Raw genomic sequence first — 26434 nt, forward strand, 5'->3', positions numbered from 1 at the left:
AACGTCACGAAACGAGTCCTGTTGCCTCACTTAGCAAGTATGAACCGTTAAAACCTTTATTCTCTCTTCGTCAATAAATAATTCATAATAATAAATAATAATCCATAAGAATCACAAAGTATTGTAGCTTTACCTCTGACTATTTCTGAGCTGTTGCTATGGAAACAATAACGTATTAGTCTTTGCGTAACCCTAGACAAAGGTTGAAAAAAGAATGGAAGAAAGTTTGGCCCAAACCGATAAATATCGGTTTATCAACCGATAAAATGCAGGACGTGACTCTGTTCACATGAACGACAAGAACGTAGTCAACGAGATGGAAGGTTGAACAGCGTCATCGCTAACCTTAACTTCTCCACGGTCGTGTACTGACTGGTGAGTGTGTGACGTGTGTTTCTCTGGTGGGGATCAGTGATGAGCAAATGGTCCACTTCATCACGACTGCATGCTGAGCTGAGATAACGACAACACCGAGAGCCGCGTCGTAGCCAATGACTCAGCGGAGAACAAAAACGCTCCATATTTCTGCACATGTCGATTAGCATAAAAACATTTTATTCACCATGTTGTGTGTGCGAGGGTGTGTGTTTTTTTAAGCTGAAGCCTCACGCTAACTCAGATTAACACAAACACACACTCTGAAAGAATAATAAATCTCCACTCCATTAACACTGACAACATTAATTCATAAACTAGCTTCTTTTACATCTATCAGCTATAACGCTAGGCTGTGTAAAAACATTCACCACTACAATGTGTGTGTGTGTGTGTGTGTGTGTGTGTGTGTGTCTGTGATTGTGGTCTGCTTGTGGGTGTGGCCTAATATTCCAAATATTTTAATATTCTTATATATTATGAACTCACCTGCCTGAACGACTGTGACTCCGAATCTCAAGCAATCGAAGTCAGTGGACTTTCTATGCATTACAGTGAGGTTTGTGACATTTTATAAATTCACAATTAAATTCTAAGTGAGGAGAACCCTAAAAGGTACTACAAAGTACCCTAAAAGACCGTGTCCTTCGGAGAAAGGGATCCTGTTCATGGAGGAGTGAATTCTTTGTGCACTTCATTAAGGGTGAAGAGCTTTTGGATTTCTGTGGTTTTGCAGAGAAGTCTAAAGGTTTCTCGCAAAAGGGACAAATAAAGAACTGTAACATGTTTATGAGGGTTACGTTCTCCAGGTCTCAAAGAAGAGGGGGATGAGAAAGAAAGAAAGAAAGAAAGACGGAAGAGAAAATTCTGAAAGAAACCTACAGTTTCTCTGCTCCAAGTTTCCAAAATGTCTTATTCATGTCTAGTTTGTCCCATTAGAGCCGTATAGAACGTGATCTACTCGAATAAAACGCTAGAACACAGTAGATGATGTAGATTATTTTATTTTCCAGTGTTCATACACGTTTCAGTAAAGTCATAAAATCAGCAGCACAAAGCAATCAGAACATTCTCTCTCGGGGAAAAAAGGGCTTTTGTGTTGTTGTTGTTTTGGAGAATATCTACATTATTGATTTGTCCATTTTGCTGTAGTCCATGCCGTTACTATAAAGTATAAAACATTAGAAATTGAAGTTGTATTTACAGAAATGGGCTTTTAGCGTGACGTCATATTTACAATGCTGACGTTCTCAGGAAGCCCCGATTGCTCTCGTCCTCTGGCTAATAACACAGTCAACAGAAAAACATGAGCACTGACGGTTTATATAGCATCTGAATGATAAACAGTAACACGGTAGAAATAAAGAAACCAGGGCAAAATGATCCGGACGTCTGGTTTGTGTCGCTCCCAGACAACACGCTCTGCACTGCCACAGACGTCCTGTTTAATCGTTTTGCTCTGATTTATAAATAATAAATTATACAGCAGCGGCTAGTGAAGCGTTTAGCAGGCAGGATGTTAGCTAGCTAGCTTGGCGTCTTCTAAGTACTGGTTATGACAGGGCTAAACTTTTCAAATTGCTAATAAATATTAAATATATAACTGAAATATGCTTTAAAGTCATCAGTGCAGGTCACATGATGATGATGATGATGATGATGATGATGATGATGATGATGATAAGTGACTTTAATTACTACGACTACACAGACTACGGCCACTAGAAGCCTGTGCTGATATGTTCTGAAAGCACTTCTGGCTGAATGTAACCATGGAAACAACTTCAGACTAAACTGAATGTTAGAACGGACTTTGGACTGAATGTAACCATAGCAACGACTAATTTAGGTCTAAGATTTAGGACTAAATGTATCCATGGAAACTTCAGTAATCAGTAATGTAACGAGAACAAAGACTTCTGATTGAAAGTAACCATGGAAACATGTTTAGACAGTGAAATGATTCCTGTCTCTGTATGTCCGGCTGAATGTAACCATGGTAACAAGTTATGACCATCTGTAACAATGAGAACAATTACAGAGAAAACGTAACCACGGGAACTGTATCAAATGCAACTGCAGAAACAACTTCAGACTAAATGTTACCGTGGTAACGGCGGCGAGTTAAATGCATCAGTGGAAACAGCATCTGGTGATGAAAGTAAACAAAAGAAGTGAAACAGAAAGTGTTGACTTTGACACACGTGTAAAAACACAGGAAGTGATCTAGAAACATCACGTGTTCCTGCTTATACAACGTTTATAATTCACCATAGATTCATGAGAAGTGTTATTAAATGCTTATGAGGCTTTACGAGAATAAATAAAAAAAAACAAAGCCGATCACAGAAAGTGCATATGTAAGGGTTCGGGAATAAAAGCTTGACAGAGAGTGTTATTGACCTCGTCTCTTCTCCTCACTCAGTATTGTGCTTCATCATTTACAGCCATTTAGTCTGAAGGTTAAACAGAAAGATCTTTACATCCTCTTGAGTCAGAAGAAAAGGGAAGAAGAGAAAATTCAAGTTTCCTGATAAAATAAACTGAACACACAGCAGTGTCTCTGATCCAATCAGGCGTTGAGCTCACGTCTTTATAAAGAAACACATCATTCCCTATGAAAACACACGCGTATATGATTAATAATGATAATAATAATAATAATAATAATAATAATAATAATAATAATAATAACAATGCTTACTGTAACAATACTATACAACATTTATTTACAAAATAAAGAGCAAGAACTTTTATTCGTTTTGTTTTTCTCACTGACTCCTTAACTGCTGGCTGTGTTTAATTCTATTCAGAGTTTTAGTTCGCGACTCAAAATACTGTATATTACTAAAATGTCCAAATTAACCATGTAAAACAAAAAAGAAAAGGTAGATTTATTAATTTAATTAATTACATACAACATTTATATTGTTCTAAAATAACAACAAATCAAAATTAGAAAAAACTTAACAAAACAATTTCACCGGTTGGCAGTTTGTTCTCGTCAGAAGGACGTTAAGTGTGTATTTACAAACAAACAAACAAACAAACAAATAAATAAATAAATAAACAAATAAATAAATGTAAACAGTTCCTGTAGCCAGCAGTTAAGGAATGATTCATGACAAACTAACATAACACTTTAAGGTACTGAAATCTTCTTCTGTGTTCCACTGCTGTAATTAACACTGCTGTAATTAACACTGCTGTAATTAACACTGCTGTAATTAACACTTCCTGGTCAGGTTTTGTTCGAAAACTCTTAATGTCGAAACATAGCCAAAAAATAAATCAAATTAAAAACAAACAGAAATACAGTAAATTCTCGCTACATTCAAATTCAAACTCCTGTTAATTCTGACAGCTAGTTAGCAAGATAGATATTAACTAGTTAGTGAACTTCAGCTACATTGTTGTTGGTGCCTCGCTCGTCTCTACACCCTAATCCTTATACCCTAGTCCCTACACCCTAATCCTTATACCCGAGTCCCTACACCCTAATCCTTATTCCCTAGTCCCTACACCCTAATCCCTACACCCTAATCCTTATACCCTAGTCCCAACACCCTAATCCTTATACCCTTGTCCCTATACCCTAATCCTTATACCCTAATCCTTATACCCTAATCCCTACACCCTAATCCTTATACCCTAGTCCCTACACCCTAATCCTTATACCCTAGTCCCTACACCCTAATCCTTATACCCTAGTCCCTACACACTAATCCCTACACCCTAATCCTTATACCCGAGTCCCTACACCCTAATCCTTATACCCTAGTCCCTACACCCTAATCCCTACACCCTAATCCTTATACCCTAGTCCCTACACCCTAATCCTTATACCCGAGTCCCTATACCCTAATACTTATACCCTAGTCCCTACACCCTAATCCTTATACCCTAGTCCCTACACCCTTATCCTTATACCCGAGTCCCTACACCCTAATCCCTACACCCTAGTCCCTACACCCTAATCGCTACACCTTCATCCACACCTCTGTAAAGCAGGGAGTGTTCTGAACAGTACTGGAACACAGAATTACCAAAATAAACATCAGGAAACAAAATAAAAACTTTAAAGGAGAAAAAATGAAAGGTTGATCTCAGTTGACGTAGTAGAGCCAGTAGATGATGTTGAAAAAGGAAAAGACGGTGGGGAAGATCATCCTCGACCACTTGTCAATGGAGTTCACGTCAGTCAAGTCAGGGATAGTGATCTTCAGCTGCGAGGTGCGTCTCCGCAGTCGGCTTTTCTTCTGAGTGACGTGATGTTCCAGCACGTTCCGTCCGAAGTTCTGCCGAGCCAGGCCCGCTTTCCGGTACTGTAGCGCCGAGCTGTCGTACGCTAGCATGGTGTTGCGTGGGTCGCCGAGACCCAGAGCTAAATCAGATGGAGACATCTCATTCTTCATCTCCAGAGGTGTGAGGAGGATGTTCTCATGAGGGTCCATCTGAAAGAACAGAGAAATTAGTCCTAAGATTTTTACATACAAAAACAAAAAACAAACAAATAACAAGTTAGAGCGCTAATGCTAGCTGGAAATGCAGATGGTCAGTGGGTTTGGATCATCACACGTCTTTATAACATTCTGTTTTTAATGAATTATTTCACCTAATAAAGCTCTAGTAGAGGAGTAACTAAATAACAAACGAAAAGTTTTCATCGTAACTTCACACACTTGCTGTATTTCAAGTGCTACACACACACACACACACACACACACACACACACACACAGCACAATGGTCACAGGGTTGTGAGTATGAGTCGCAGAATGCAAATGATTTGAGAAAAGCAGGTAAAATTCCAGTTGCATCCTTTTGTTTTATTTTGTTTTGTTTCGTTTCGTTTTGTTCAGCAGTTAAAAGGTTAAAAACTCCACAGGACCTCATTATAATATCTGTATATTTTCTGTACTATTTACCTCTTTGCCTTTTTAACAACTTAATACAAGAGCAACGGAAAAGATTTATAAAATGTTAATAAGTTCTAATTTATATCAAGTTTAAATTTAAATTCAAATTTTTCTCTAAAATTTTAAAACTGAAATATAAACTTTAAACTCAACATTAATAAAAAAACAATCAGGACTTTAATCATATGTATATTACAAATATTTATAATGTTCTATAAACAGATGAAAGATTCACTTTCTGTCTGTCGAATGAAGAAAAGTTAAAGAATATAAACATTAGATAATAATTTAAACTCATAAATCTCTATGTAAATATGATCACATTGATAATCAGTAATGAACTAATAATATAAATACAACAGAAATGACATCATTAATATAATTTATAAGCAATATGTTTAACTAATTTATGTTAACGGTAATTTATGTTAATAACATAATTATATAGAATATAACTGATAAAATAGGTCCAGAAATAAACATTCGGCAGCTGAATTAAAGCTTTAAACTCGCTGATAACACGATTATAACATGATTATAACAAGATTATAACATGATTATAACAAGATTATAACAAGCTTCACTTTAAAGCTAAAACTGGAGACTAGCATAAAGATCTATAAGAATAACTGAGATTCCATTGGAGTTTATTCAGTTTATTACAGGAACTGTGTGTGTGTGTGTGTGTGTGTGTGTGTGTTTGTGTTTAAAGGAACTTCTTGTTGTTGGTGTTCAGCTAGAGCTGTTGGATGTGTAATGAGGAGCGAGTGGAGGACAAGCGATGGAGCGATGAAGAAAAAACAGAAACTAAACTGTGCTCTGAAACCAAAAGAGAAGAACCAGCTGGATGGATTCGTCCATGACTCATCACATGATACCTTATTTTTCTGATCCCCTAGTCCTATTGCAGCATCGTCCACAAAGATCGGTTCCCACATCGAGTCATGTGCGTCAATATCCCTGGGTTTCATTCTGGCATACAGAGCATCGTTTCTCTGAACTACATTTCCCATCAACCACTGCAAGCACACAAAACCACACCGTCAGCTCCTCCAGGGACCACCAGGTTCTTCACTCACACTGATGCTGCTCTCAGGATCTCAGGCCAGGTTCAGTAACACTGAGCTTTAGTCAGCGTGGGAGTTTTTAATGTACGAGGGCAAACAGGAAGTAGACCAGCGATAAAGAATAAACAAAATGCAAAAAATTCTATTCAATCTCTACAGATAAAATGAATTCTGTATATTTAATATCGCTGTTGTTTTTTCTACAGAAGTCACTTTGGTATAAATATTATTCTCAGGCAGGAAAATAGGTTTTATTTTTTATGTCAAGTTAATAACCTTAGAGAAATTTATTTTGTGTAAACAGAAATACAAAAACTGAGTCGTTTTCACAAACGGTTAATAAACATCTTTTTAGGGGAAAAATCTCACATTTTATCTGGAATTTTTGATGATTAACAGTGAGATTTTTTGAGTTAGTAAGAACCTTCTGACAGGTTCTTCATAGTTTCAGGAGCTGGTGGAGCTTCAGCAGTTTGGCACGTGAGGAAGGTTCTGCGTGTGAAACTGTTCTGGGTTAGGGTTAGGGATAGGGTTGGGGTTGGGAATAGGGTTGGGGTTAGGGTTAGCATTGGGGTTAGGGTTGAGGTTGGGGTTAGGGATAGGGTTGGGGTTAGGGTTGGGTAAGGGTTGGGGTTGGGGTGGGTGGTTAGGGTTAGGTTTGGGGTTAGGGTTGGGGTTAGGGTTGGGGTTAGGGTTGGGGGTAGGGTTAGGGTTGGGGTTAGGGTTGGGGTTAGGGTTGGGGTGGGTTTGGGGTTAGGGTTGGGGTGGGGTTGGGGTTAGGGTTAGGGTTAGGGGTGGGGGTGAGGTTGGGGTTAGGGGTGGGGTTCTCGTCTGTGTTTGTACGACACTGAGAATAAACCTAAAGCTAGATTTAAACTAATTTGTTTACATATGATATTAAAATGCTGGACTAAGACATCAGAGACAGTTTAATGTACACGACACTGAAAGTCTTCACCTTCTGCTCCTTTATGTTGGACATCAGCTCTGTGACGCTGTTTAGTGAAACATTTATAAACATTTATAAACATTCATAAAATGAAAACTGACCAGACAAAATGATTAGAACAGAAACACATTCAGATACACAACCTGAAAATACACAGGGTTAGTAAATCTACATACATTATCTAACTGCTAAACATGGTGATTGTGCTCAAAAGTATGTGCCCCCTGACCGTCACACACAGTTGTACAGAACGTCTCTGAGTCCAAACCCTGCTCCTTCATGACAATGTCCCTGTGCACAAAGCAGCTCCATGAAGACATGGTGTGGAGGTGAAGGTTGGCGTGAAGAACTCGAGTGTCCTGCACTGAGCCCTGACTCTGACTCAACACCACTGAACACCGACTGAACCCCAGACCTCCTCACCAACATCAGTGTCTGATCTCACTAATGCTCTTGTAGCTGAATGATCACTAATCCCCACAGACACAAACCTACATCTAGTGGAGAACCTTCCAGAAGACCGGCGCTGATCAGAGCAGCAGAGGGAATCGATCTAGGAGGAGATGTTCAACACACACACGGTGTGATACTCAGGGGTGCACATACTTTTGGCTGTACAGTGTATGTTTCAGCAGCTTCTCGTTTCTCTTTAAGACAAAACTCACAGCTTGTCATGTTACTGAGAAACCACAAAGAAGTGTAAACTCCTGCCGTGATGACGTGGAGAACTGGAGACTCCTTCCATAAAGGTGTATAAATTCATACCTTGTTGGGATCCATCCTCATTTTCTCGTTGTTGGCGTTGGACGCTTTCTCCGCTGCTTTCTTCTGCCTCTGAGGTCCTTGTCCAAAGAAGATGTAGTTGACAAGAGCGTACTCGAGCAGGGCGAGGAAGACGAAGACGAAGCAGCCCATCAGGTACATGTCGATGGCTTTGACGTACGGGATTTTAGGGAGCGTCTCTCGCAGGTGAGTGTTGATGGTCGTCATGGTGAGGACGGTGGTGATACCTGTGCAGAAATGGATTTTGTTCATTATTTATAAGAAAGCCTTTGACTTTAAGCGCTGGTTGTGACAGAGATGTGAAGTGTGATTTATTTAGTTAGTGATGGAAATTAGATCCGAGGCCGAGCTGTGAAAGGTGGATAATCCCTAATCAGCAGAGCGCTAAGATTTCTCAACATATTTTTGTTCTTTTTTCTTCACTGACAGCCTGTATTTTTCCCTGTCATGCAGGATTACGTAACACACACACACACACACACACACACACACACACACACACACACACACACACATTGTGATTGGAGGCTGACCTGAATTCAGTTAGCTATCAGGATGACAAAATACAAGGATCTCAAAAATAAAATCAATTCCCGCTGTTCTCAGAGCGACCTGAGTGTCTGTGATGTGCCGTTTATCACCCGGTGGTTGGTTCGACTCTCATTAACGCTAATTTGGATCAAATCCCACAGACTCACAGACAGCCATGAAAGTGACCGGTGTTTTTCTGAGACTTTAATGACGTCATTGCCATAAACAATGAGTGAGGTAAATCATTCTCTTCACTCGTGTCCAGTTCATGACTCTATAACTCAAAGAGTCTCATTACTGTCTCTGTTCTGGCAACAAACGGCAGGTGATCCGTCAGAGTGACACCACAGACCATGAGCCTTGTGTGCAGAAGGACATCGTTTGTCCAGAACTTGGCAGCGTGTTAAAGTTTCTTGCACTTGCAGTAGTTGGATCTGAGAAACGCAGTGATGCTAACGTTCTGATTCGCTGCAGGAGGAGCCATGTTTATTACTATCCCGAGGAGTCGTTTGTTCATAGAAGATTCGACACGTTTTAGACCTGTGACTCGCCCGTGTGAATGAGGTGTGAAGGTATAATATTCATTTAATTAGTAAAGAGTTATTAATTATTATTATTATATATAAATGATTAAACAGTTTAAGTGACAGCTTCACAATCATAAAACACATCTTATAATGATTCATTATAAAGATTCAAAAGAGTCAATTCATCTAACTCACTGAGCTGAATGTTTCCCATCACCGCCACATTTTTATTATAATTTATTATAATATTCGTTTGGAGTTATATTTGGTTCAATCTTTCCTTTATTAGAATTTCAGCTACAACAGATTCAGACACAGCAAATTAATAACTCGACGGTTTAAATGCTAACCTAAAGCTAGCGTTAGCATAGTAAACATGCTAACACAGAGACTAGCGTTAGAGCAAACAGTGAGCGTAGGTGTTTGTACCTAAAGCGACTCGGGCAGCTGAGGCATCGTAGTTGATCCAGAAGGAGACCCAGGACAGGATGGTGATCAGGATAGAGGGCATATAGGTCTGCAGGATGAAGTAGCCGATGTTTCTCTTCAGCTTGAAGCTGAGGGACAGGCGAGGATAAGCTCCTGGAGGAACACAGCAAAGAGATGAGAACATTTGTCATTTAGCAATTAATAAATAATAACATATTTTACTTATACCTCTGCCAGGGGGTTACGGTTATAAAAGTTCTACATGTTATGAAATGATCCTGAGACATTTACCTGATGCTACAGAGTAAAAAGGGAATCTGTGACAATCTATGGCATATAATGTAATATTTCACCACAGAGCTGCTGAGTTCTGGACTCTGATTGGTCAGAAGGTCGCCGACTGTTTATATTCATGTACTCTGTATTTATGACACCTGACCGTTTCCATAGTAACAGCTCATTCACAGGGACGTGTACAGCTCGTGTAACTTCTCGAACTTCTCTCTTCTGTATGACATAGAGAAGGAGTCTCCAGTGTGAGCTCTGTGTCTCAGTCAGAAGGTGAAGATGGAACTGGGGGTTTCTCACATCTTCAGGACAGAAGAGTTTACACTTCTTTGTGGTTCCTCAGGAACAGGATGTAAAGTTTATGCTCCTGTGATGTACAGTAAGTCCTGCTGCAAAGACAGTGTCATCATTTTGAAGTGGGATTCTCTCCTCCTCCTCCTCCTCCTCCTTCCCCTCCTCCTCCACCTTCTCCTCAGCATAGTCTAATGTTCTTCAGGAGACTCCTGCATGTCCCTGCAGAACACTTCACTTTTATTTTTTCTTCTTTTTCTAAATGACCTCGCCTGAATCAGCTAATGACATCGCTGCAATTAAACTAAATCAGGTTCATTAAATAAACAGAAAACACCACGCTGTGCTCCTCATGGAGTTCTGCAGGTTCCCCTGGTTAAAGGGAAATACCCCAACTTCACAAACTGGTCCCTCAGGAATCCCACAGGAGTCTTTCTCATGTCTCTGCAAAAGCACACGGATTTCCTCTTCACTTCCTCTTCACTTCCTCTTCACTTTCTCCCCACCTCTTCACTTCCTCCTCACTTTCTCTTCACCTCTTCACTTCCTCTTCACCTCTTCACTTCCTCCTCACTTCCTCTTCACTTCCTCTTCACTTCCTCCCCACCTCTTCACTTCCTCCTCACTTTCTCTTCACTTCCTCCTCACTTTCTCTTCACTTCTTCACTTCCTCCCCACCTCTTCACTTCCTCCCCACCTCTTCACTTCCTCTTCACTTCCTTTTCTTCTTTAATTGTAGTACGTTCCTCGTGTGAGGACGAAGAGAGACATTCACACACAAACCACCAATGTTCACTATAAAAGTAAAGACACCATGACAGGATTTATTCTGTCTCGTCTGCAGAATCACCAGCACATCTGGAGGGAGATGTACAATACAGATGTGTAAAAGGATTCGTCACGTTTCTCTGACTATCAGATCATTTCACTGTTAGATGTTTACGTATTCATTATTTTATATATATGATTATTTTATATACGTCTTCAAAATGCATTCTTTTCTAACAATAATAAGGTCTTTAAGTGTTTTATTCCTCTTACAGAGAAGTAACTTCCTGTTTACAGTCTAAAGCCTCAGCAGTCTCTCTTTATTCTCTCTCTTTATTCTCTCTCTTTATTCTCTCTCTTTATTCTCTCTCTTTATTCTCTCTCTTTATTCTCTCTCTTTATCCTCTCTCTTTTTTCTTTATCCTCTCTCTTTATTCTTTCTTTATTCTCTCTCTTTATTCTCTCTCTTTATCCTCTCTCTTTATTCTCTCTCTTTATCCTCTCTCTTTTTTCTTTATCCTCTCTCTTTATTCTTTCTTTATTCTCTCTCTTTATTCTCTCTCTTTATCCTCTCTCTTTATTCTCTCTCTTTATCCTCTCTTTATTCTTTCTTTATTCTCTCTCTTTATCCTCTCTTTATTCTTTCTTTATTCTCTCTCTTTATCCTCTCTTTATTCTCTCTCTTTATTCTCTCTCTTTATCCTCTCTTTATTCTTTCTTTATTCTCTCTCTTTATCCTCTCTTTATTCTTTCTTTATTCTCTCTCTTTATCCTCTCTTTATTCTCTCTCTTTATCCTCTCTCTTTATTCTCTCTCTTTATTCTCTCTCTTTATCCTCTCTCTTTATTCTCTCTCTTTATTCTCTCTCTTTATCCTCTCTCTTTATTCTCTCTTTATTCTCTGTTAATAAGAGATAAATCTCAGCGTGTTCCTGAGAAACACACAGAAGTGTAAACTCGAAGATGTGGAGAACTTTACAGCTTCACGTCTGACTGAGACACAGAGCTCACACTGAGGACTCCTTCATACACACACACACACACACACACACACACACACACACACACACACACACACACACACACACACACACACACAGGGGACTCCTTCATACACACACACACACACACACACACACACACACTGGTGATTTTTTCATACACACACACACACACACACACACACACACACACACACACACACACACACACACACACACACACACACACAGGGGACTCATTCATACACACACACACACACACACACACACACACACACACACACACACACACACACAGGGGTCTCATTCTTAAACATACACACACACACACACACACACACACACACACACACACACACACACTGGGGACTCATTCATACACACACACACACACATACACACTGGGGACTCCTTCATACACATCACACACACACACACACACACACACACACACACACACACACACACACACACACACACACACACACACTGGGGACCCCTTCAGCACACACACACACACACACACACACACACACACACACACACACACACACACTGTTCTCCCTAATACAAAACTAACACACACACACACACACACACACACACACACACACACTGGGGACTCCTTCATACACACACACAAACACACACACACACACACACACACACACACACACACACACACACACACACACACACACACTGGGGACTCCTTCATACACATCATACACACACACACACACACACACACACACACACACACACACTGGAGACTCCTTCATACACATCATACACACACACACACACACACACACACACACACACACACACACACACACACACACACACACACACACACACCCTGGGGACTCCTTCATACACATCATACACACACACACACACACACACACACACACACACACTGGGGACTCCTTCATACACCTCATACACACACACACACACACACACACTGGGGACTCCTTCATACACATCATACACACACACACACACACACACACACACACACACACACACACACACACACACACACTGGAGACTCCTTCATACACATCACACACACACACACACACACACACACACACACACACACACACACACACACACACACACACACACACACAGGAGACTCCTTCCATATGTGATACACAAACAACATATTAGTGATTAAACATTTTGGAACAGTTTATTACCTCCACAGATAATTAATGGTTGTAAATGAGCTGTTATTACGTAAACAATACTGTATCAGATTAGAACATTAATAAACACCTGAACATTAATAAACACCTGAACATTAATATACACCTGATCATTAATAAACACCTGAACATTAATAAACACCTGAGCTACAGAGCTGCTGTTAGAGAGAATTCATCAACACCTTCTGACCAATCAGAGTCCAGAATTCTGTGGGATAAAATGTGGGATCGATTTTTCCATGATAGAACCTCAGAATTTAATGAAATCTGCGCTTCTTTTGCTCAACCTGAATAGATAATGTTCTGATTCGTTACTTTATCTCTGTAACGTCCATAAATAAATCTCTCCCAGCATCACAGAGAGTCTGAGAGTTTGTTCACCTGTAGAGAAAACCACCTTCTTGGCTATGAGCTTGTACTCAACGATGGAGAACTGAGGCAGCTCTATTCGCTCCACCCCTGTCACAGCGCCGTCTTCACCTCTCCAGTAAAACTCGATGTCGTCCGTCGTGTAGCCGTCTGTAGAGAACAAGCGACGGGGTTAGCGCACGAGGCCATTCGGCGAGATCGATTCTCCTCTAGTTAATAATGCAGATCAGGCAGTTTGTTCAGTTCCTCGTTAAAAAAAGTAGCCGCCGTAATTAATTAGACGTTATGTAAAGAGGCCGTGTCTGAGCGTGGTGTATAACGAGGTGTCACTGGGCTTAATTAGGGAGAAGTGCTGCAAACGGGCTGCCAGAAATAAAGTCATAAAAGCTGAACACGCTGAGATCCATCCCACTCCTCACACCTTTGTTTAACAAGCTACGGCCGGGAGAAAGTGCTGGGATTTAGATGTGATTTGGGACAAGCTGTGAAATATATGTTTCCAAATCCGGGATAAATTACGTAAAAATAAATCACAGCAAATTAAAAATTAGAACGATCAAAAGCGCTCCAGTATCACGCTCCCCCCCCCGATCCTAACAGATCTTCATACAGTATCTCTACCAGTTTTCCCCAAATGAAATTAAATATGTACTTTGAACAGAAGCGTGGAGTCATTTGGATGGAGTCAGATTAAAGGAATCATTTAGCTGGACGACTCAGTTAGGTGGAGTCAGGACTCATCTGATTATAACTGAACTGGATGGAGTCTGTGTGAGGAAACCATTTATTCAGATGAGATTTGTCTGCTAGTGTTAATCAAGTCAGGGTCGGGGGTTCGATTCCCACCTCCACCTTGTGTGTGTGGAGTTTGCATGTTCTCCCCGTGCCTCGGGGGTTTCCTCCGGGTACTCCGGTTTCCTCCCCCGGTCCAAAGACATGCATGGTAGGTTGATTGGCATCTCTGGGAAATTGTCCGTAGTGTGTGTGTGTGTGTGTGTGTGTGTGTGAATGAGAGTGTGTGTGTGTGTGTGTGTGTGTGTGAGTGAATGAGAGTGTGTATGTGCCCTGTGATGGGTTGGCACTCCGTCCAGGGTGTATCCTGCCTCGATGCCCGATGACGCCTGAGATAGGCACAGGCTCCCCGTGACCCGAGAAGTTCGGATAAGCGGTAGAAGATGAATGAGAGTGAGTGAGAGAGTGAGAGAGTGAGTGAGACTCATTTGACTAGAGACAGACGAGTAGAATAACTTGGACACCTTTAGATCAAACAGAACAGTTATTTCTGTCCGTGATGTTTATCAGAATAAGTGCTGATGTAGAAAATAAACTCAGGCGTGTTTCAGTCAAATCTGTTCACGTTTTCTGTTTGTTGTCCCTAAAGCTGTAGCATGTGGAGCAGAAATGACTGAAAACACACCAGGAGACTCAGCACTTTGTAATCCAGTCTGAGACAGAGAGAGAGAGAGAGAGAGAGAGAGAGAGAGAGAGAGAGAAACACCACGCTTCTCCCTAAATCCTTCAGTGACACAGGATTAAGAAAGGGCAGATGCGCTCGTGGAGAAAAACGAATAGAACACGACGAAAAGCTGAAATCCTTCCAATTTTTTCTGGCGAGGACGTCGCAGAGAGTTTCGCTGGAGCGTTAATCCTGACCTGACCTCCTTTCTGTCTCCTCCTAACTGCAGTGCAAATATGTACAGAGCCTTAACTGCAAAAACTAGTCACACACACACACACACACACACACACACACACACACACACACACACTGGAGATTGCTCAGCAGCTGTGTATACTTGGAGTCTGTACACTTGCTTAAATTCTGCTCCATTTTAGTTCTTTTGAAAATAAATAATAAAACTTTCATTTCAAGCAGTTGCTGGTTGAAAGAGAACGATCGTGACACTCATCCGTGATCCTGACACTCATCCGTGATCCTGACACAAACCCAACGCTCGGTTTTTTAAGCGAGACAAACACACCTTACAAACACGAGCGGCGTCTAAGCCACAGCTCCCGCACGCAGATGGAAATAAATTTTTCATGCGCAGGGTTCAAAGCCACTTTAATCCTATTCCTGTTGGGAGAACAAGGCACACACGGAGAACAGGAGCGACTGATGCAGAGGAACACTCAGCACAAACACACATCCTCACAGCACAGAAGCTGGAAACAGGGTGGAAAATTGGATCCGATGGCTGCGTGGTTCGTCTCGTTCTGTTTCATCGGCGCAGAAAATTTACCTAATATACGCTGGAACCTGGAGCCCAGATTAACTTTGTCAGGTGGAACAAATACTGTGGGGAAAAATCTTATTTCTCACAGGATGTGAAAGTAAACACTACAGTGTTAGTCTACAAAGTCTGCACACACGTGCTGCTGAAACCCGCCTGCTTAAAGACCAGCGTTCTGTAGATACACAACTTTACTCTTCTTTTGTGAAACCTTATTATCAGGCAGCAGAAGGAGAACGTTGGTGAGCGAGAGCACAGAAGCCACAGTGAGGAAGTCGTATTAATTAGAAAGAGCACTCGCTCAAACACACGGTCAGTTTAACTGATTTAACTCTCATGTAACACGAGAGCAGACAGAACCGTGACCAGGCCTTAAAACACACACACAGCTGTTTAACACATCATCACAACATAACACTAATAATAATGTTTAACTGTAAGTCAGCAGGAAGTGACAGAGTGACGACTAGACTACATGTGAACACGGGCAGAGAGAGAGAGAGAGAGAGAGAGAGAGAGAGAGAGAGAGAGAGAGCAAGGTGACAGGAGCTGCAGAGATAAGAGTGAGAGGGAGAGGGGGGGTGGAGTGAGGGGGGAGAGAGAGGGGGGTGGAGAGAGAGAGAGAGAGAGCAAGGTGACAGGAGCTGCAGAGATACGAGAGAGGGGGGGGTGTAGAGAGAGGGGGGTGGAGAGAGAGAGAGGGAGGGAGGGGGTGGAGAGAGGGGGAGTGGAGAGAGAGAAAGAGAGAGAGAGAGAGAGACAGAGAGAGAGAGAAGGAGAGAGAGAGGGGGGGTGGTGAGAGAGAGAGAGAAAGAGAGAGAGTGAGAGAGAGACACAGACAGAATCAGAGAGAGAGAGAGAGAGAGAGAGAAGGAGAGAGAGACAGAGAGAGAGAGAGAGAGAGAGAGAGAGAGAGAGAGAGGGAGTGGTGGAGAGAGAGAGATAAGGGGTGGAGAGAGAGACAGAGAGAGAAAGAGAGACAGAGAGACAGAGAGAGAAGGAGAGACAGGGGGGGTGGAGAGAGAGAGAGAGAGAGAGGCCCACAGGTTAGGGGTTAGGTTTAAGGCCCACAGGTTAGGGGTTAGGTTTAAGGCCCACAGGTTAGGGGTTAGGTTTAAGGCCCACATGTTAGGGGTTAGGTTTAAGACCTACAGGTTAGGGGTTAGGTTTAAGGCCCCCAGGTTAGGGTTTAGGTTTAAGGCCTACAGGTTAGGGGTTAGGTTTAAGGCCTACAGGTTAGGGGTTAGGTTTAAGGCCTACAGGTTAGGGGTTAGGTTTAAGGCCTACAGGTTAGGGGTTAGGTTTAAGGCCCACAGGTTAGGGGTTAGGTTTAAGGCCCACAGGTTAGGGGTTAGGTTTAAGGCCCACATGTTAGGGGTTAGGTTTAAGACCTACAGGTTAGGGGTTAGGTTTAAGGCCTACAGGTTAGGGGTTAGGTTTAAGGCCCACAGGTTACGGGTTAGGTTTAAGGCCCCCAGGTTAGGGGTTAGGTTTAAGGCCTACAGGTTAGGGGTTAGGTTTAAGGCCTACAGGTTAGGGGTTAGGTTTAAGACCTACAGGTTAGGGGTTAGCTTTAAGGCCCACAGGTTAGGGGTTAGCTTTAAGGCCCACAGGTTAGGGGTTAGGTTTAAGGCCCACAGGTTAGGGGTTAGGTTTAAGGCCCACAGGTTAGGGGTTAGGTTTAAGACCTACAGGTTAGGGGTTAGGTTTAAGACCTACAGGTTAGGGGTTAGGTTTAAGGCCCACAGGTTAGGGGTTAGGTTTAAGGCCCACAGGTTAGGGGTTAGGTTTAAGGCCCACAGGTTAGGGGTTAGGTTTAAGGCCCACAGGTTAGGGGTTAGGTTTAAGACCTACAGGTTAGGGGTTAGGTTTAAGACCTACAGGTTAGGGGTTAGGTTTAAGGCCCACAGGTTAGGGGTTAGGTTTAAGGCCTACAGGTTAGGGGTTAGGTTTAAGGCCCACAGGTTAGGGGTTAGGTTTAAGGCCCACAGGTTAGGGGTTAGGTTTAAGGCCCACAGGTTAGGGGTTAGGTTTAAGACCTACAGGTTAGGGGTTAGGTTTAAGACCTACAGGTTAGGGGTTAGGTTTAAGGCCTACAGGTTAGGGGTTAGGTTTAAGGCCCACAGGTTAGGGGTTAGGTTTAAGGCCCACAGGTTAGGGGTTAGGTTTAAGGCCCACAGGTTAGGGGTTAGGTTTAAGACCTACAGGTTAGGGGTTAGGTTTAAGACCTACAGGTTAGGGGTTAGGTTTAAGGCCCACAGGTTAGGGGTTAGGTTTAAGGCCTACAGGTTAGGGGTTAGGTTTAAGGCCCACAGGTTAGGGGTTAGGTTTAAGGCCCACAGGTTAGGGGTACAGGATTAGTTCAGTAAACTCCACCATGCTGCTAATTCAGCTTCCCTGCTGTATGCAGTAATCAGCAGGTCTGTAAAAAGGCCTGAGTTTGAATCGTCCCCATGATATTTTCCTGACCTGCCCACAGTGAACAGCCCTTATGAGAACACTCGCACTCTTTCTTTCACTGTGCTCTCGCTCACGTGCTCACAATTACTCTGACATTTTATTTAGTGTCCAGTGTGTTTCTGATCCCTGGGCTTTGTGGAGATGAAGGTCAGTGTCATTATTCAGCATGAGGTCGGCACAGAGAGACTTACTGCAGCTCGGCTCCACGCCACCTGAACCGTCGGCTATTAAACACACCATGTTTGTCACGTGACCCATATCTGTGGTGCAGTCGAGTCGTCGGTTCTCTCTGATGTGTAACGGGAGTTATTTGTGTTATATTTGTATTTCTGCAGTGGAGCCGTAACTAAAACCACGGCTCACTTTAATCTTCACACCGAGCGGTTAATATAAATAACATGAGCTAGAGAAATAAACCAGGGGAGTGTTTACTGTGTCATGTGGATATCGTGCTAATGTAAAGTGTAATGATGATCTGGTATTTAAAGTGCCTTGCAACAGCCGGTAAGCTCTGTGTGTGTGTGTGTGTGTGTGTGTGTGTGTGTGTGTGTGTGTGTGTGTGTGTGTGTGTGTGTGTGTGCGTTTGTCTGTGTGTGTTTTTCTGTGTGTGTGTGTGTGTGTGTGTGTGTGTGTGTGTGTGTGTGTGTGTGTGCATTTGTGTGTGTGTGTTTTTCTGTGTGTGTGTGTGTGTCTGTGTGTGTGTGTGTGTGTGTGTGTGTGTGTGCATTTGTGTGTGTGTGTGTTTTTCTGTGTGTGTGTGTGTGTGTGTGTGTGTTTGTGTTTGTCTGTGTGTGTGTGTGTCTCTGTGTGTTTGTCTGTGTTTGTGTTTGTCTGTGTGTGTGTGTGTGTGTGTGTGTGTGTGTGAGAGAGAGAGAAATAGATCTTGTATCACTCACAGCTCTCAATTTCCAGAGTACAGTTTTGTTCGTCCAGCGGATATCGTCTCAAGTCCATCATGCAGGCTGCTGTTGTAGTTATCCTACACACACACACACACACACACACACACACACACACACACACACACACACACACACACACAGAAATATTAAATTCATTGATTTGTGTAAACCTAAATGCTGTAATATTTTAAATTCAGCATTTTACAAAAATAAAAAAACCCTTTTTAACTACAGAATAACAATTGGTGTGTTTGTGTGTGTGTGTGTGTGTGTGTGTGTGTGTGTGTGTGTGTGTGTGTGTGTGTTTATAACAATGACATTATGGACTATTAATATAGTCATATCAACTTTATATCTTGTTCACACTCTTTGTTCACGTGGCCTAAAGCATCCATGCAGCATGTGTTGATGGGTTCCACAGATCAAAGGCTCCCTCAGTACGGATGGAGGGAAAAGTAAAAAGTCCTTGTCCTACTTTCTAGAACTCTTGGAATCTTTTTTCTGACAGCAGCTGTGGAAGACGTGGTGCGAGAAGAGCAGAAAGGAGGACAGACTGAAGACGAGGGAGGAGATAAATAACAACCTGCAGCTACCCACAATGCACTGGGTGGAGGCTGCGAGGGGCCGTGAGAACAGGGCGGGGCTGCAGATGGGATCGGGGTTAATACAGACTGTCTGGGACTGTGTATAAAACACATCATAATTCTGTTTAATAACATTTTAATTGTTACTCCAGAAGGAACATGGAGCAGAACCCACACTCTGACAACCCGAGACAACAGAGAGACGGTAGTGAGACAGTGGTGAGACAGCAGTGAGATAGCAGTGAGATGACAGCAGTGAGATGACAGTGAGACAGCAGTGAGATGACAGTGGTGATAGTGAGATAGCAGTGAGATGACAGTGAGACAACAGTGAGACAGCAGTGAGGTGACAGTGAGACAACAGTGAGACAGCAGTGAGGTGACAGTGAGACAGCAGTGAGGTGACAGTGAGACAGCAGTGAGATGACAGTGAGACAGCAGTGAGATGATAGTGAGACAGCAGTGAGATGATAGTGAGACAGTGGTGAGATGACAGTGAGACAGCAGTGAGGTGACAGTGAGACAGCAGTGAGATGATAGTGAGACAGTGGTGAGATGACAGTGAGACAGCAGTTAGATGACAGTGAGACAGCACTTAGCGTTTCTATAGTAGAGGAACCTGTAAGGCATAATAACACCTGTGTGTGAGAACTCTGCGAGAGTAAATAAAGAAAATGATGAAATTAGGGCCCTAGAGAGTGCGCATCAATCTCCCTAAAGTCACTGCTGTGTGTGTGCAGAAGGGTTTAATAAGAAAACATCTCGCTCTGTTCCTCTAATTAAAATGAAAGCGTGTGAGGGTTAAAATGAGACGAATGCCGATGCAGAGTTCCCTGAGACTCTTTAAGGGGTCGAGCTCATGTTTGTGTTGACGTGGACCTTCTCCCTGAGCTGCACGTCTGCTCGAGGCTTGGTGGTGATGTAACACATGCAGCATCAGCATCAGCAGCTCGTGCATCATGAAATGATGGGTATGACGGGTTAAAGCCATTTCTGATCATTACGGCACGCCTACGACACCATCGGTCTCTTTTATTCGCCGGTTGGGGCCGAGCGGAGCGCTCAGTGTGATGGATGGACACAGGACCGGCCTGGTGAAGTCGTGAGGAAGATGCAGTCGTCTCTGTGGCTAATCAGACTGTCAGGACAAAGCGACTGTGAGGCCGAGCTCAGATCTAGGGATTTATTTTACTGTCTGCTGAACGAGGAGTAAAACAACGACGATGATGTTTGTTTGTAGACTGAAATAAATCTAACGGCAGAAATATTCATGATAATGTTTCATTTATAAGCCACAATGTCAGCTTACACACACTCAGCTTACACACTCAGCTTACACACACTCAGCTTACACACTCAGCTTACACACTCAGCTTACACACACTCAGCTTACACACTCAGCTTACACACACTCAGCTTACACACTCAGCTTACACACTCAGCTTACACACTCAGCTTACACACACTCAGCTTACACACACTCAGCTTACACACACTCAGCTTACACACTCAGCTTACACACACTCAGCTTACACACACTCAGCTTACACACACTCAGCTTACACACTCAGCTTACACACTCAGCTTACACACTCAGCTTACACACTCAGCTTACACACACTCAGCTTACACACACTCAGCTTACACACACTCAGCTTACACACTCAGCTTACACACACTCAGCTTACACACACTCAGCTTACACACACTCAGCTTACACACACTCAGCTTACACACACTCAGTTTACACACTTTCAGTTTACACACTCAGTTTACACACTCAGCTTACACACACTCAGCTTACACACACTCAGCTTACACACTCAGCTTACACACACTCAGCTTACACACACTCAGCTTACACACACTCAGCTTACACACACCCAGTTTACACACTCAGCTTACACACACTCAGCTTACACACACTCAGCTTACACACACTCAGCTTACACACACTCAGTTTACACACACTCAGCTTACACACACTCAGCTTACACACTCAGCTTACACACTCAGCTTACACACTCAGCTTACACACACTCAGCTTACACACACTCAGCTTACACACACTCAGCTTACACACTCAGCTTACACACTCTCAGCTTACACACACTCAGCTTACACACACTCAGTTTACACACACTCAGCTTACACACACTCAGCTTACATTTACATTTACATTTACATTTACAGCATTTGGCAGACGCTCTTATCCAGAGCGACGTACATAAGTGCTTAAATCTCTAACACTGAATACATTAATGCTGGTTCACTAGGTTACATACTTAAGATACCATGAGTTTAAAACATTTGTTCAAAGTTACAATGAAAAAGTGTCAAAGGTGGGTTTTTTTGTTTTTTTTTTTAAATGCAAAAGATAAGGAAAGAAGTGCTAGTTGAAGTGCTTCCTGAATAAGTAGGTCTTCAACCGCCGCTTGAAAATAGCCAGTGACTCAGCTGTCCGGACCTCTATGGGAAGTTCATTCCACCACCTTGGTGCCAGTACAGAGAAGAGTCTTGTAGTATACTTGCCTCTTACCCTGAGAGATGGTGGAACCAGTCGAGCAGTGCTGGTAGATCGGAGGTTGCGGGGTGCAGTGCGAGGAATGATGAGGGCTTTGAGGTAAGAGGGGGCTGGTCCATTTTTGGCTTTGTAGGCCAGCATCAGTGTTTTGAACCGGATGCGTGCAGCTACCGGAAGCCAGTGGAGGGATCGCAGTAGCGGGGTGGTATGCGAGAACTTTGGCAGGTTGAAAACAAGCCGGGCAGCTGCATTTTACACACACTCAGCTTACACACTCAGCTTACACACTCAGCTTACACACTCAGCTTACACACACTCAGCTTACACACTCAGCTTACACACTCAGCTTACACACTCAGCTTACACACACTCAGCTTACACACACTCAGCTTACACACACTCAGCTTACACACTCAGCTTACACACTTTCAGTTTACACACTCAGCTTACACACTCAGCTTACACACTCAGCTTACACACACTCAGCTTACACACACTCAGTTTACACACACTCAGCTTACACACTTTCAGCTTACACACTCAGCTTACACACACTCAGCTTACACACTCAGCTTACACACACTCAGTTTACACACACTCAGCTTACACACACTCAGCTTACACACTCAGCTTACACACACTCAGCTTACACACTCAGCTTACACACACTCAGTTTACACACACTCAGCTTACACACACTCAGCTTACACACACTCAGCTTACACATTCAGCTTACACACACTCAGCTTACACACTCAGCTTACACACACTCAGCTTACACACACTCAGCTTACACACTCAGCTTACACACACTCAGCTTACACACACTCAGCTTACACACACTCAGCTTACACACTCAGCTTACACACACTCAGCTTACACACTTTCAGTTTACACACTCAGTTTACACACTCAGCTTACACACACTCAGCTTACACACACTCAGCTTACACACACTCAGCTTACACACTCAGCTTACACACTCAGCTTACACACACTCAGCTTACACACACTCAGCTTACACACACTCAGCTTACACACTCAGCTTACACACTCAGCTTACACACACTCAGCTTACACACACTCAGCTTACACACTCAGCTTACACACACTCAGCTTACACACACTCAGCTTACACACACTCAGCTTACACACTCAGCTTACACACACTCAGCTTACACACACTCAGCTTACACACACTCAGCTTACACACACTCAGCTTACACACTCAGCTTACACACACTCAGTTTACACACTCAGCTTACACACTCAGCTAACACACTCAGCTTACACACACCCAGCTTACACACTCAGCTTACACACACTCAGTTTACACACACTCAGCTTACACACACTCAGTTTACACACACTCAGTTTACACACACTCAGCTTACACACACTCAGCTTACACACTCAGCTTACACACACTCAGTTTACACACACTCAGCTTACACACACTCAGTTTACACACACTCAGTTTACACACACTCAGCTTACACACACTCAGCTTACACACACTCAGCTTACACACACTCAGCTTACACACACTCAGCTTACACACTCAGCTTACACACACTCAGCTTACACACACTCAGCTTACACACACTCAGCTTACACACTCAGCTTACACACACTCAGCTTACACACACTCAGCTTACACACACTCAGCTTACACACACTCAGCTTACACACTCAGCTTACACACACTCAGCTTACACACACTCAGTTTACACACTCAGCTTACACACACTCAGTTTACACACTCAGCTTACACACTCAGCTTACACACACTCAGCTTACACACACTCAGCTTACACACTTTCAGCTTACACACACTCAGCTTACACACACTCAGCTTACACACACTCAGCTTACACACTTTCAGCTTACACACACTCAGCTTACACACTCAGCTTACACACTCAGCTTACACACACTCAGCTTACACACTCAGCTTACACACACTCAGTTTACACACACTCAGCTTACACACTCAGCTTACACACACTCAGCTTACACACTCAGCTTACACACACTCAGCTTACACACTTTCAGCTTACACACACTCAGCTTACACACTCAGTTTACACACTCAGCTTACACACACTCAGCTTACACACTCAGCTTACACACACTCAGCTTACACACTTTCAGCTTACACACACTCAGCTTACACACTCAGCTTACACACTCAGCTTACACACACTCAGCTTACACACTCAGCTTACACACACTCAGTTTACACACACTCAGCTTACACACTCAGCTTACACACACTCAGCTTACACACTCAGCTTACACACACTCAGCTTACACACTTTCAGCTTACACACACTCAGCTTACACACTCAGCTTACACACTCAGCTTACACACTCAGCTTACACACTCAGTTTACACACTCAGCTTACACACACTCAGCTTACACACTCAGCTTACACACACTCAGCTTACACACACTCAGCTTACACACTCAGCTTACACACTCAGCTTACACACACTCAGCTTACACACTCAGTTTACACACACTCAGCTTACACACTCAGCTTACACACTTTCAGCTTACACACTTTCAGCTTACACACACTCAGCTTACACACTCAGCTTACACACACTCAGCTTACACACACTCAGCTTACACACACTCAGCTTACACACTCAGCTTACACACTCAGCTTACACACTCAGCTTACACACACTCAGTTTACACACACTCAGCTTACACACACTCAGCTTACACACACTCAGCTTACACACTCAGCTTACACACACTCAGCTTACACACACTCAGCTTACACACACTCAGCTTACACACTCAGTTTACACACTCAGCTTAAACACTCAGTTTACACACTTTCATCTTACACACTTTCGGCTTACACACTTTCAGCTTACACACTCAGCTTACACACACTCAGTTTACACACTTTCATCTTACACACACTCAGTTTACACACTTTCATCTTACACACTTTCAGCTTACACACTTTCAGTTTACACACTTTCAGCTTACACACTTTCATCTTACACACTTTCAGTTTACACACTTTCAGCTTACACACTCAGCTTACACACTTTCAGTTTACACACACTTTCAGTTTACACACACTTTCAGTTTACACACTTTCAGCTTACACACTCAGTTTACACACACTTTCAGTTTACACACACTTTCAGTTTACACACACTTTCAGCTTACACACTTTCAGCTTACACACTCAGCTTACACACTCAGCTTACACACTCAGCTTACACACACTCAGCTTACACACTCAGCTTACACACTCAGCTTACACACACTCAGTTTACACACTTTCAGTTTACACACTTTCAGTTTACACACTTTCAGTTTACACACTTTCAGTTTACACACTCAGCTTACACACACTCATCTTACACACTCAGCTTACACACTCAGCTTACACACTCAGCTTACACACTCAGCTTACACACTCAGCTTACACACACTCAGCTTACACACACTCAGCTTACACACTCAGCTTACACACACTCAGCTTACACACACTCAGCTTACACACACTCAGCTTACAACACACTCAGCTTACAACACTCAGCTTAACACACCTCAGCTTACACACACTCAGTTTACACACTCAGCTTACACACACTCAGTTTCACACCTCAGCTTACACACTCAGCTTAACACACTCAGCTTACAACACACTCAGCTTACACCACTTCAGCTGAACCACCTCAGCGTACACACACTCAGCTTACACACACTCAGCTTACATACACACACCTCAGCTTTACACACACTCAGCTTTACACACTCATCTTACACACTCAGCTTACACAAACACTCAGCTTCACACCACTCAGCTTACACCACCCTCAGCTTTACACACCACTCAGCATCTTACACACTCAGCTTACACACAATCAGCCTTACACACTCAGCTTACCACCACACTCAGCTTACACCACACTTCAGCTTACACACACTCAGCTTACACACTCAGCTTACACACTCAGATTACACACTCAGCTTACACACACTCAGCTTACACACTCAGCTTACACACACTCAGCTTACACACTCAGCTTACACACTATCAGCTTACACACTATCAGATTACACACAGACAGCTTACACACTCAGCTTACACACACTCAGCTTACACACACTCAGCTTACACACTCAGCTTACACACTCAGCTTACACACTCAGCTTACACACACTCAGTTTACACACA

General features: G+C 42.9%; 1 protein-coding gene across 2 annotated transcripts in view; it reads right to left on the bottom strand.

The window, feature by feature from the left end:
- Window positions 1-1474: 1474 nt before the first annotated feature.
- Window positions 1475-26434, bottom strand: part of LOC113650426 (gamma-aminobutyric acid receptor subunit beta-2) — a 71561-nt gene continuing 46601 nt past the window's right edge. Inside the window, exons 5-10 of one of the 2 annotated variants that reach the window (XM_047805936.1) lie at window positions 19106-19188; window positions 13528-13665; window positions 9580-9732; window positions 8075-8319; window positions 6172-6312; window positions 1475-4829 (exon numbers count right to left, since the gene is read on the bottom strand). In XM_047805936.1, coding sequence (XP_047661892.1) covers window positions 4482-4829; window positions 6172-6312; window positions 8075-8319; window positions 9580-9732; window positions 13528-13665; window positions 19106-19188 — 1108 coding nt within the window. In that variant the 3' untranslated portion in view covers window positions 1475-4481. The remainder of the gene's footprint in view (window positions 4830-6171; window positions 6313-8074; window positions 8320-9579; window positions 9733-13527; window positions 13666-19105; window positions 19189-26434) is intronic. The other variant, XM_047805937.1, reaches the window with a different exon arrangement.

The sequence above is a fragment of the Tachysurus fulvidraco genome, chromosome 21 (genome assembly GCF_022655615.1).
Source record: "Tachysurus fulvidraco isolate hzauxx_2018 chromosome 21, HZAU_PFXX_2.0, whole genome shotgun sequence".
Classification (NCBI taxonomy): domain Eukaryota; kingdom Metazoa; phylum Chordata; class Actinopteri; order Siluriformes; family Bagridae; genus Tachysurus; species Tachysurus fulvidraco.